The sequence below is a fragment of the Myotis davidii genome, unplaced genomic scaffold (assembly GCF_000327345.1).
Source record: "Myotis davidii unplaced genomic scaffold, ASM32734v1 scaffold539, whole genome shotgun sequence".
NCBI classification, from domain to species: Eukaryota; Metazoa; Chordata; class Mammalia; order Chiroptera; family Vespertilionidae; genus Myotis; species Myotis davidii.
In genome coordinates this window covers 1412259-1425720 of record NW_006290028.1, presented here as the reverse complement: position 1 = coordinate 1425720, position 13462 = coordinate 1412259, and the positions used below count along the sequence as shown (strand labels likewise).

Genomic DNA, 13462 nt, shown 5'->3' with positions numbered 1-13462 from the left:
CTGGCTCAGTGGATAGAGCGTCGGCCTGCGGGCTGAAGGGTCCCAGGTTCGATTCTGGTCAAGGGTATGTACTCTAGGAAAAAAAAGGGAGACATATGTACTACTCTTTGTAATATTTTAAGCAATAAAACAAAATTTTTTTAAAAAAGAAAACCACCTAGGGTTCTCTCATCTTCTCTTCTTCTTAATCCACACTTGCTCCCTCGGTGATCTCATCAATTCTCTTTAAATATCATCTCTAAGCTAATGACTCCCTAACATATATTTTAAACTCTAACTTTCCCTTTGAACTCCAGATATTTTCTCTAACTACTTACTTGACATTTTACCTTGGATGTCTAACAGGTATCCCCATTTGTCATGTATAAAATTGAACTCATGCTCTCCAATTCCCACCTCTATTCTCCAGTGTTATAAGTATTAGTAATGGAACCACCATTTATCAAGATGCTAACTAAGGCCAAAACCAGGGTATCACCTTTGATTGCTCTTTCCCCCACCCATTACATTTACTCCATTAGCAAGTTCGCCTGACTTTGTCTAACATCTCTCTATCTCCACTCACACAAATCTAATCCAAGCTACCATCATCTCTCATCTGGACTAATGCAGGAGCTGAACCACTCTCCTTAATTCCGTATGTGCTGCCCTGCACTCAATTAAAAAAGTATGATATCATGCCATTCCCTTCCCATCCATCACCAACTAAAAGTTAAACTCCTTAGAATGGCCTACAAGGCTCTACATGATCTGACCCCTACTTATCTCTCCAATTTCATATTTGTTTCTCTGAATTGATCAATTCACTCCAGTATAATAGACTTCTTGGCTATTTTTCAAGCACATCAGATTTTATATTGTCTGTTCTCTTTGCTTGGAACACACATTCCACAGATTTTTACAGGATGTCCTCCTCATTGTAATTCAGTACTCTACGAAAAGTTCACCTCCTCGGAGAGCAAAGGATTAATGAGCATATAGCATGTCATTTTCAAGATGAAGCAGGTATCAGTTTTTTACTGATTCCCTTTTCCAATACTGCCCAGAGAGTTTAATTTTGAAAGACAGTTCTCCTGAGCACTACTCCCTTCAAGGAGTCACCTTTCGAGGGTAAAGTTCTCTTACAACAAAGAAATAGGGTAACTTGAGAACATGTCTCTCTGGGTGTTATGGACTGAATGTTTTTGTCCCCCAAAATTTCCATGTTGAAATCCTAACTCTCAAAGTGATAATAGGAGGAGGTGCTGTTGGGAGGTGATGAGGTCATAAGGGTGGAGCCCTCATGAATGGGATTAGTGCCCTGATAAAAGAAAGGATACTCTGATTCTTTACTCCTACCATGTGAACTATGTGTGACAGAGCAAGAGGACAACAGTTTATGGATTAGGAAGTGACCAAATCTGCCAGTACCTTGATCTTGTGCTTCTCATCCTCTAGAACTGAAATAAATGTTTTTGCTTGTTTGTTTAATCTACCAGTCTATGCTTATAGCAACCCAAATGGACTAAGATACTAGGTATACATTTCAAATCTTTGGAAATATAAAACAATTTAGTCTCATTTTATGATTCTATATGAGACGACATGAGAACAAACTTTATGAGCCAACCACAAAGATTCTTCCATAGTACTCCCCCAAATATTAGGGTGGAGGAGATGCAGGGAACCCATTTTATATCACTATATTGAATAAAACTAAGACTTTAAGACTTTTCTATTGCTTCATTCAAATTTTCCCCCCACTCATCACAGCATCCTTTCCTAAAGAGGAGAAAATCTGCTTCTTAACTACTGCCTTGAGTGGGTATTCTGATACCACATGGACACAGACATCTCTGCATGCCTCCAGACTGATCAGCTAGGCCCGTGGTCGGCAAACTGCGGCTCGTGAGCCACATGCAGCTCCTTGGCCCATTGAGTGTGGTTCTTCCTAAGCCTTAGGAGTACCCTAATTAAGTTAATAACAGTGTACCTAACTATAGAGTTTAAGTTTAAAAAATTTGGCTCTCAAAAGAAATTTCAATCATTGTACTGTTGATATTTGGCTCTGTTGACTAATGAGTTTGCCGACCACTGACTAGGCTGATTTGTAGATGTGTTTCCTAAAGCACACAAGCAAACGGCTCTTCTATCGCCTTACATTTTTCAAATACTCTCTCCTCACTAGCTCAAAATGTTGAAAAATAAGACACTATCAGCACAGAAACGATTGCCAAGAATTCCTTTTACAGTGTTATTTCAATTTGCATGGCAAATGTCAATTCTGAACAAAGTGACCTTGGTTATAAAAAATAAGGAGGCAGCATCAGGATTGATGGGCCCCACTATTAGTATTTCATTCTGACAGGCAGGAAAGAAGTATGTTGATCCTGCACGTTCGTTGAGTTGTGGTTCTGAATTCAGGCCAAGTGGGAAATACCTTCCTTGGAAGAGTAATTTCCATCTAAACAAAGACAGGTCATGGAGCTTTGTTATACCTGGCAGCTACCTAAAGAGAATAACTATTTCCTAACAAGTCCTTTAAATTCACACGTTGACAATGAACTTCATCTGATTGACCTTAAAGTCATATGCCAAGTAGACTTTCAACTTCTACTAAATAATCAGTGACTTTGGTATGGAATGATGAATAGCATATTCAGCAAGAAATTTTGTAGAGACTGCTAACCAGGGAAAATATCCATGTTGAGATGCCTGGGCATAAAATAAGAATAAAGTTATAAAATCCAGGGGATGTCACCTTTGTCCTAATGGGCAAAGGGGCATATAAAGTGACTTGAGGCGAAATGAGTTAACATTAGGCCCAGGCAAAGTGGCTTATAAAGGAGACTGGGTGCCCTTAGGCATCTATCAGGTGTTTCTCTCCCTCCAGCCTCTGTGCTCTCCTGCACATGCTCACCCTGTGTGCTTATTTTGCTCTCAGCTGATAGTCAATAGCTTCATACTGAGACTGCTCCTTGACAGCAAGCCAATGATGGTAGCTGGTCAGGACCCTATTTCCTTAGTCTCTGCATTAAAGATGAGCTATGGCAGCTTAAACCCAGATCTAGGCTCTAACTGAGATAACTAGAACCAGTAATAAATATCAGAAGATATACCCTGACCTAAGAGCGTGTTTGTTTGGAGAGGGGCCTGGAATGTGCTCTGTTGTCCTAATCAAATTCTGTGAAAAATATACTGTTTCTCACAGAATTTGAGAAAAAAAAATATATATCTATATCTATATCTATATCTATATCTATATCTATATCTATATCTATATGGGCAAATTAAGTTTATGTGGGCTGCAAAAAAACCCCAAAAGCCTCAATTTTCATAGAAACGTAGGATTATTTCAAAAAGCTATATCTATATCTATATATAGATATATATATATATATATATATCAAGAAAATACTGGTATGAGATTCAGAATAATCAACTTCTATTAAATGTTTCTTATGTGCCAGGCTCTGCGAGTTTATTCTTTCAACTACCTAATAAGACAGATATTATAACCCTCATTGGAGTGATGGGATACCTGAGGCTGACAAAATGAAAGGGACAGGTCATGGAGCCAGCAGCTAGCTACTACAAGTCTGAGCCTCCTCCCCAGTAAACAGAAGACTTAGTGTTGTAATGAATGATAAGATAAGATTATTTGTCACACAGAGGAAGTCTTGCTTACCTGTTCAAACTCATATCTTGCTATTTCCTCCATCTCAATTGTGCGAAACTATATTCAGTTGGTTTCCTTCTGACTGGGACACTTGTTCCATTTCATTCTTTTTCCAAATTCTACATATCCACCAGGTCCATATCCATTTCTTCAGACCCCGCTCTCTACACAATCTTCCACACCCCTTATTATCCACTCCACCACAATCAATACCTCACTGTTCCAAAACTGATAACTAGCCTCTGCTTGAAAACCTTTACTGACGAGTCACTTTTTCATAAAAAAGTTCATTTGATCTTTGGTTAGGCCTTTATATTTTTTAAAATTAGTGCTTATACATAATTAAGAACTGGCACAAAGATTTAGTTACAAGGGTGTACACTGCTTATAACTGGACTAAAATGTCTGACTTTTAGAAAGTTTATTATACAAATTTTGAAACATCTTTACAATGGAAAATTATGAGCTCTTAAAAATAATATAAACCAGTGATTTTCAGCCTTTTTCATCTTATTGCATGCATTAACTAATTACTAAAACTCTGCAGCACAACAAATAAAATATAATTTTTTGCCAGTATGACAAAAATAGGTCTAATTTTGATTCATTGACACTGGATAGCTATTGTGTTGGCTGTTGTCATTTTTTTAATTTGACAGTCTAAGGGAAAAAAGGTCAATGCCCCTGACTATATAGTCAGTTTTGCATGTTTTAAAAATTCTTGCGGCACACCATTTGAAAATTATTGCCACAGATTAATACATTGAAATAAAAGATAATCATTGATCTATTGATAAGTAAAAAAAACACAAGTTATAAAGCCTAGTACAATCTGTACATTTCTAGCATTTCTGAGAATATTCCCCATATTATAGTTTTGTATATATCTCTCTTCATCACAAGAGGAGATGTTCCTTGAGGACAAGGCCTTGTTTTATTAGTTCTGTATTCATTTCAACAGGCCTTCAGTGAGCACCATGTGTGAGTAAAAATGTTAAGAGCTATAGGCTCAGACATGAATTGGATACTTTGGTCCATCAGTGTCTACAATAGTTCTTGGCACAAATCAGCTTTGAGAAAGACAAGTTAAATTACACATATTTAAGAATGGAATGGGTTGGATTAGATTAAATAGCTTTCTGTAATTCTGGCTACTGGATAGCATTTTAGAAGGCAAAGGGAATTGGACTAGAGTCAGAAGATCAACACTAGCTATGTGACTATAGGCAAGCCTTAGTTGCTTCATTTACAAAATGAAAATAATTCAGTTTACCTCACAGGTCTAAGATAATTATAAGTTACGCTGTAGTGTGTAAAAATTATTCACACAATCCTTGGCATGTAGCACAAGCTTAATAAATGGTTTCCAAAAGGACAGTAACTCAAAAAACAAATCAAATAAAACAAACTCATTGAAACCGAAGGCCTAGTCTGTGCCAAGAACTGGGCTTGATGTTCGGGACACAGAGATTAAACCATCTTTCCGGCCACATGAAAGTTGTCCTGTTGCTCTTCCAGGGGATGCACTGAGGGCATTAGGGACAAAAAAAAATTGGAGGCAGAGTAGACACTGTCTCTCCCTGGGATCAGAGGACTGACCAGGTGCTGGCATTAACCTAGACCAGCTTATAAAGTAAATAAGACAGTTACTTTTCCTTCCTCACTTTGGGACAGAGTCATATACTCACAGGCAGTGGCTCCTATGATCCCACTTCACTCACTATCAGGTATTTCTGATGTCTTTAGAGGGACCAACTATCTTTATTTGCCAAGCACTGACAGGTTTCTTGAAACATGAGATTTTCAGTGCTAAATCAGAGCAATCCCAGGCAGTAAAGACGGCTGGACACTCTCGGTATGCTAATGGTTCCCAAGAAAGAGCCTGATAAATGCTGGCATGCATTATACCTCTGTGGGGCAGATGGCAGTAGAGCATATCTTCAGAACTGGCTAATATTAGTCACTTCGACTAAGTTATGGACCTTCTTTCCATCAGGGTGTTTTTTTTTTCTCCCAAGGCCACCACTTTTTCTAGTGCCTTAGGTCTGGAATAATCATCACTTTTTAAATCACTCTGTAAAGATCCTAGCACATAGGCTCAGGAGTCAGAAAGCCTTGCTTTGGAATACAGGTTCCACTAGTAACTAGTTTATGACTTTAGAAAAAGCATAACTAGTTCAAGTCTCAGTTTTCTTATCTGTAAAACAGCCTCATAGATATGCTATAAGAATGAAATAAGCTAACAAACACAAACACATAGAAGAACAGCAGAATTCAAATTAATTCTGTATATCTAATCATCAGTTTTCTCCTGAAGTTGTTGACAATTTTCTATCATCCTATACAATAAAACCCTAATATGCAAATCAACTGAACAGCAGAACTACCGGTGGAACGACTGGTCGCTATGACGCACAGTGACTACCAGGGAGCAGACACTCGAGAAAGATCTGCCCCCAACTGAGAGGGAGGTGATTGGGGGACAGGGCTGGCCAGTGGGCAGTGCCAGGCTGCCAGTCAAGGTGGGTGCCAGCAGAGGCCCCCAATTGCCACGCCCACCGGTCGCCCCACAGATGGCCCTGATCGCCGACCAGGCCTAGGGGCCCTACCCTATATATTGGGAACAGTCTCTTAGATTTAAAAATTAAAACCTGGCAAGGCTACTCTAACACTGAAAAAACAGGATGATGCACTGATGACATGCATGAACTCTGGCTTGCACATTTGTGGTCAGCCCTAACTCTGACACTTATAACTGTGTTACTAAGCCAATTACTTAACTTATCTCTGCTTCAGTTTTTCCACCCATAAGATGGGGAAAATAGTACTACTACCTCAGAAAGATCATGTTATATACTCCTTTTTATAATTAGGGCAAAAAAATGCAGTTGCCCATACAACAGCAAGATGCCTTTCACTTGTATGAAAAGTATGGTCACTGGTGCATGCAGCATCCCAGATTGTGAGAGGGATGTCTGACTGCCAGTTTAGGCCCGACATCCCCCAAGGGGTCCCAGATTGCGAGAAGGTGCAGGCCGGGCTGAAGTACTGCCCCCCGCCCCATGCACGAATGTCATGCACCAGGCCTCTAGTATTATAATTACTGATGATGAAAATGATGATGATGATGATGATGATGATGATGATGATGGAGAAAGCTGGCGAATTTAATTTTATATTCTTAACATATGATAGTTCTGAGGAAAGCAGACTGTGCTGCACTTTTATTACAACAGGCATGCAGATGACTAAAAGGCAGCCTGTAGGTGACTATTCACACAAATAAAAAAGAGGCCAACTACCAACCAATTTTGCAAGATACACAGTAGATACCTTTCAATTCAGAGTAAAAGCTACCTCTCTATTACATGTCAACAATTAATACATACAGTATGAACACAGCTATTAAAAAATAAATACATAATCTGACTAGGACCTGTTTGATAGATTCAGTTGTTGAAAAGTATATATTTATTGCCATTTAAAGAAATAAAAAAAATAAAATGTAGAACAAATACTGAGAGCAAATGAATTAATACATTATTGTGGTTTATTTAAATGGTTTCTTCCCTTTCTTGGTGGATTTTCTTATATATTCTAAAATGAACATGTTAATTTACTTTAATGATTTTTTTAAAAAAGCTCTTCATATTAAAAGTCCCTTTGAGAGCCACTACCATTCCTAACTGAACTCTGATTAGCACTCTATCCTTATCTATCACTCTTCCATCAGAGAGCCAAACTCAGAATTAAGAAGCACTTTTAAAAAAAATCCTTTTTAGAGTATAAGGCACTTTCAAATGTGCTCAACCATTTAAACTCAAAATAACCCTCTTAAAAAAGATATACTCATTCACCATTTTATGAGCAAGGAAAACAATACTTAAGGCCCCCTACACACACACCATACACCACACACACACACACACCTTACACCACACACACACACGCACACACTCCTCTTCTGCATTTCCTTAGCTGATCTCCTCTGCTATCACAGTTTTAAGTACCATATTTATATTGATGATGTTTAAAGTGTACTGCTGGCCTTAGCCTTGCTCATTCCTTCTCCATTTCTCCATATTACAAATGGCACTAACATCCACCCAGATGCTCAAGAGAAAAAAACAATAGTCACCCTTGATTTTTCCCTTTTGACATTTCTTATGTCCAATCTACCCCAAGTTCTAACTATCTCACCTGAATGGTGCTGTTATAATCTCTCTATTAGAGCTCTCTGTGTGGCAGGCACATATATGTGAATCCTCTTGAGTATCTACCCCAGGTATGGGTTTCATGTTGGATTTGGTAATGGGATGCCTGGCTAAATATGCATAATAGCCCTCAGATTCTGATTTCCATAGGCCACATTCCACAAATTCTTTATATATATATATATATGTATGTGTGTGTGTGTGTGTGTGTTTCAGAGAGGAAGAGAGGGGGAGAGAGAGATAGAAATATCAATGATGAGAGAAGATCATTGATCCACTATCTCCTGCATGCCCGTACCAGAGACCCAGTCCACAACTCGAGCATGTGCCCTGACCTGGAATCAAACCGTGACCTCCTGGTTCATAAGTCAACACTCAACCACTGAGCAACACTGGCCAAGCCATATCCCATAATTTCTTACTCCCAGTGTCCTCGCCAGCAAGCTCTCTTCTTGGGATCAGTACCTTATGAAAGCTCAAGCTAGACTACCTTTCACTATTATATATACATTTGGCCCATGAGCCCCCATAAAACTAATGGAACTTATGGATACCCCATTGCCTCTCTAGTCACCTACTTTCATAAGTTACTCTAGCTGGCTTCCCAAACTCATAATTCTTAGCAAGAAGGAAGCATCAGCATCTACGTTTCCAATGTGTCTCCAAACCCTGGTTCTCATGTAAGACTCTCCAAAGAAATCATATCACACTCTCATGATAGCCTAGGAGGGCTGAATAGTTTCTGAAGCTCAGCAAGCAAGCTTCAGGCCAGGGAATAAGAAGACAGTATTCTCTTTATGTAGGCACTCCCATTCTCTCTCTCTCTCAGAAGTCTTCTAGGACCCCCCCCCCCCACACACACACACACACACACACAAACACACACACCTCACTTGCCTAGGATGCTTCCCTAGGCCAACAATTTATTACTTCAATGACTCTACTATGAATTTCTAATTTTCTCTTTAGATAGTCTTTCTATAGCCTAGAAATAGATAAGATGAAGTTCTCAAGACCAATTCAAGTACCATTTGCTGACCCTAAAATTATGTATCTGGAAGATTTCCTTTAGAATGTGAGTGTACCTACTATACATATGGACTCACCTTAGGTGAAATTCTGAGACAAGAGAAAATGTCCTTTCAACATTCATTGTAGGATAATCAGGTCTGGAGATAGAGGATGACAATAAGCAAAATTTTAGACATGTTTAATTTGAGTTGTCTGGGACTGTTTCCAGTATATCTGTCTAGACAGTTTGCAGCTGCATATGAGTCTGGGGCTCAGGAGAGAGAGCCTGGCTGGAGATGAAGATGAAAGTCATTAGCATATAGATGGTATGTGACCCATGAGAGTGGAAAAGACTGAAGACATGAGAAGAGTGGAGGACTGAAGACAAGCCTTGGAAACACCACATTTCAAGGACATGTTAGAGCCAACAAGGTGACAGAGAAATGACAGTCAGGTAGGTAAGGACAAAATAACAACAAGATATTAAACTCATATCCTCACTTCCCAAGAGGTGTACAATACTTGTTGTCTTCATAAATCAGGTTCTTACTGATATCACATGAACTTTGTCTAATGAGAGCCCAAAAAGTGCATAGAATTGGATGGTGTAGAGAGCTCAGCTGATACTATTTAAATTCTACTGTGTTCTTCAATCAGCAGAGAAAGTGTGTCATTTCCATCTTTGTAGCAAGCACTAATGATACTTGCACAGATGACAAATGTCTTCACTGGTGAAAAATTAATGCACCACAATAATTTCCCTACCTGGGGCTAATGAACATGTCAAATGCTGAAAATTAGTTGTTTGAAACAAAATTACTATAATCTATATTTAGAAGATTGCAATGGGAATGAAAAAAGGAGGGGATTTATGGGTGTGTGTGGGTAGATATATTTAAAATTGTCTTTGCCTTTGGTCTTAACGTTCTCTAGTTCTCTAAAATACTTATCTGCTCAATGGTCTCACATAAGGAAAAAACCATTTCATCACATATTCTATAAATGTTGGCTAGAACTCTCTGAAACAATTATTGTTATTCATCCATTCATGCATTTTTTCAATAAGTAAATATACTGACCATTCACTATGTGCTAGGCACTCTGTTACATACTAGAGATAAAGAGAGGAATAACACATGATAGTTTTTGCACTAAAAGAGCTCATAACTGTGCATAAAAAAGATAAAATTGCAATTCACTGTACAATATTTGGGGCAAACATGGGTGGCAGGCTGTGGATATACAGAGATAGACTCCCTACCTTTCAGGAGGATATGATGTTTCATATTGAATTCTGAATGACAAATAGGTTAGGCAAGTGGGGAGACACGACTGCAGGCAGAGGAGAAGAGTTGTGAAAAGGCAGAGGTGTGAGACAGTGAGGCTGTAGGGGAAACTGAGTGCTCATAAAATCTGTAATAGATTAATGGGAAATCTATCACACTAAAAAGGATTCATATTTAAAAACACATTTAGTGAATGTACTTTATGTTTGTTGACAGTAGAGTATAGGATTAAAAGGAGAAATTGTGAGCTAGGCTGACTTGCATTCTAATTCCAGCTCCACCCCTCAACTACTTTTGAGACTGGGCAGTCTCTCTAATCTCCATAATCTCTCTAATCTTCAATTTTCTCATCAGTAGAACAGAAACAATGATCATTTATAGAGTATTAACTATGTGTTAAGCACTTTAGGATTATCTAATTTAACAATCTTCAAAACCACCATGTAAGCATTATTACTTGTCCCATTTTACACTGAAGAGCTAAGGCAGAAACATTAATTGCCCAAAGTCAAATAGGTGATATGTAGTAGAGCTAAGGTTCCAAAGCATGACACTAGTTCAAGCTTCCTTAACCATTATACTGTATCTACTATATTGGATGGTCATAAGCTCAGGCAACCATCAGTGGTGGTTAGCACACCTGACACCTAGTAAGTATGCTACAAAATGATAAAAATAAATGGTACCTATTTAATTATTATTACTTTCATATGACTTATAAAAATTGTTGCTAGTAATTATTATTATACTAGAGGCCTGGTGCATGGATTCAGGCACCGGTGGGGTCCCTTGGCCTGGCCTGCGGGGATCGAGCCAAAATCTGCTCTCTAACATCCTCTGAGGTATACCACATTGCAAGAGGATGGTTCTCGGGTGACACACCCCGGAATTGGGCTCCCTCTTCTCTAGTTCTGGGTACGTCACCCAAGAAGCTCAGCTGCCAAGTCACTGCAGCTCAGAAGCTCTTGTGTTGAGCATCTGCCCCCTGGTGGTCAGTGCATGTCATACCTAGCGGTCGACTGGTCAAACGGTCGGCTGGTTGGCCAGGCGCTTAGGCTTTTATATATGTAGATTGTGTTGACTATGTTGGTCAAATAAGAGAGCAGACTTAAATCACATAAAACTCAACTACTAAACAAACACAAAGGATTATTTTTCTAGCTGTAGCTGTGAGATATCAGTTCAGAGTCATTAAAGAAACAGCATGAGTTTTGAAGTCAAACAACACTGAGTTTGAAATTGGTCTCAGCCATTTAGTAGTATGTGGAATTGTGCACATCAGTTCAAACCTCTGGGCCTCATCCCTAGCATGGAAATAATAATAATAATAACAACAACAATAACAACAACAATAATGTAATTAGTATAACAATAATATACACAGCATAGTGCTGCTTGAAGGAGTCACTAAGATAACACCTAAAAAGAATCATTATAATCCCTGCACAGGGCAGCTGTTCAAGCAATTATAGCCATTTATTATTGTTATTATTGTTATTATTATTTTATAATAATCATTATCATTTTCATTATAACTTAGGCCTTCTGTGAAATAGAAATAATAAGTCTTCAGGTATAAATGCATATGTATTTTTCCTAGAATTCCTGTAGGTGAGCATTATAATTTTGGGGGGCTTGTGCCACTACTCTCTATTTTAATTCCTTGATGCAACCTTTTAAACACTGATAGCCTTTGTTTTCACCAGCACAGAAAGAGGGCAGGAAACAATAGAATTGGCTGCTTAAACAAGATGCCTGCATGAAGGAGGAAAAAAGAAATCATCCCTCCATTTTAACAGATCAAATAATTTTATCTACCACGGAAGAATCTAAACTGCACTAATTCAGGAATCTTAGTGGGTGTAAAAGTTATAACCATCATAAATGACACTTTTTATTTCCTTTGAAAAATCCTCCTGATTTATTACATTTACTTAGAAATTGTCACAGCTTCTTTCTCAGAGACATTTCCCCTGTCCCCTCCAATATTCATTCCACCAAGTGAGCGAGGTGGTGGTGTGGTGAAAGCAGACAGATCACAGCACTAACGCTCCAAATGAGTTCTGTTCAGACTGGGCTCCTGTTGAAAAGTAATTTGATTTCTTTCTGTCTGCCCACATCCTGTTCATAGAAGGTGAGGGGTAGGAGTGGATGAGTAAAACAATGTCTCTTCTATTTAATAAAAATGAAGAGATATAAGCTTCTATGAAATAATTTAAAGATGCACATAACACCATGGCAAAGCACAAAGCCAGGTAAGATATCGCTAGACAGCAATTGATTGCTTCATGCCTCAAGGTCTTCGTTGAACCACCTGCTGAAAAACTTAGCCCCTCTCTCCACATCCAACACACACACATTTGTTACTTACCTTTTATCTTCCAAATATCATCTTTCTAATTAAGCTTTTCCTAATCACTCTCGGTTTAAGATGGTCACTCTCTACTAGAGAACATTCACAGGGAGCTGCAACCCTCATAGTAACTATCACGTGGTATTGTAAATGTGTACAGTTGACCCTTGAACAACATGGGTTTGAACTGCAGGGGTCCACTTATAGGTGGATTTTATATTCAATAAATGCAGTCAGCCCATGGATTTCATATCAGAGGATGCAACCAATGCAATAGAAAACCGTATTTTCACATTCCATGGTTGGGAATGCCAAAATACTGTTTTTCATCTGCAATTAGTTGAATCCAGAGATGCAAAGGGATGACTGTAGAGTCAAAAGTATACATTTACAAACAAAATAGAAACAGACCCATAAAAAAAGAGAATAGACTGACAGATGTCAGAGGGGAGGGGAGGAGGGCTGGAGGGCCAGGAGGAAAAGGTGAAGGGATTAAGCAAAGGAAAAAAAAACAAAACAAAAAAAACCTCAGACACAAGCAACAGTATGGTGTTTACCAAGGGGAAAGGGAGAGGGGAGGAGGTTGAAAAGGGTAAGGGGGGATAAGTGGTGACAGAAGAAGACTTGACTTGGGGTGGTGAACACACAGCACAAAAAACAGATGATGTGTTATAGAATTGTACACTTGAAACCTATGTAATTTTATTAACTTCTGTCACCCCAATAAATTCAATAAAAATTTAAAAATTAAGAGAGAAAGAAGATGGCGGCGATATAGGCAGACGCGTCCCAGGTCGTGTCCCGGAGCAAATGGAGTGAGCAGCTGAAACTAATAACACCCACCCTGAATTGGTGAAATTGCTCAGCTGGTGAGACAGTTTGCAGCCCGGAAGGGCAGAACTCCCTTGGAAAGGTAAAAAAACAACCAGGGATTTGGGCA

At 38.8% G+C, this 13462-nt stretch overlaps 1 protein-coding gene across 1 annotated transcript in view; it reads right to left on the bottom strand.

Moving 5' to 3' along the window:
* The window catches only part of AGBL4 (ATP/GTP binding protein-like 4), a 646044-nt gene extending 642344 nt beyond the window's left edge, over positions 1-3700 (bottom strand). The window contains exon 1 of the mRNA XM_015563308.1: positions 3668-3700. Within this exon, the coding sequence (XP_015418794.1) occupies positions 3668-3700 (33 nt within the window). The remainder of the gene's footprint in view (positions 1-3667) is intronic.
* Positions 3701-13462: the final 9762 nt, after the last annotated feature.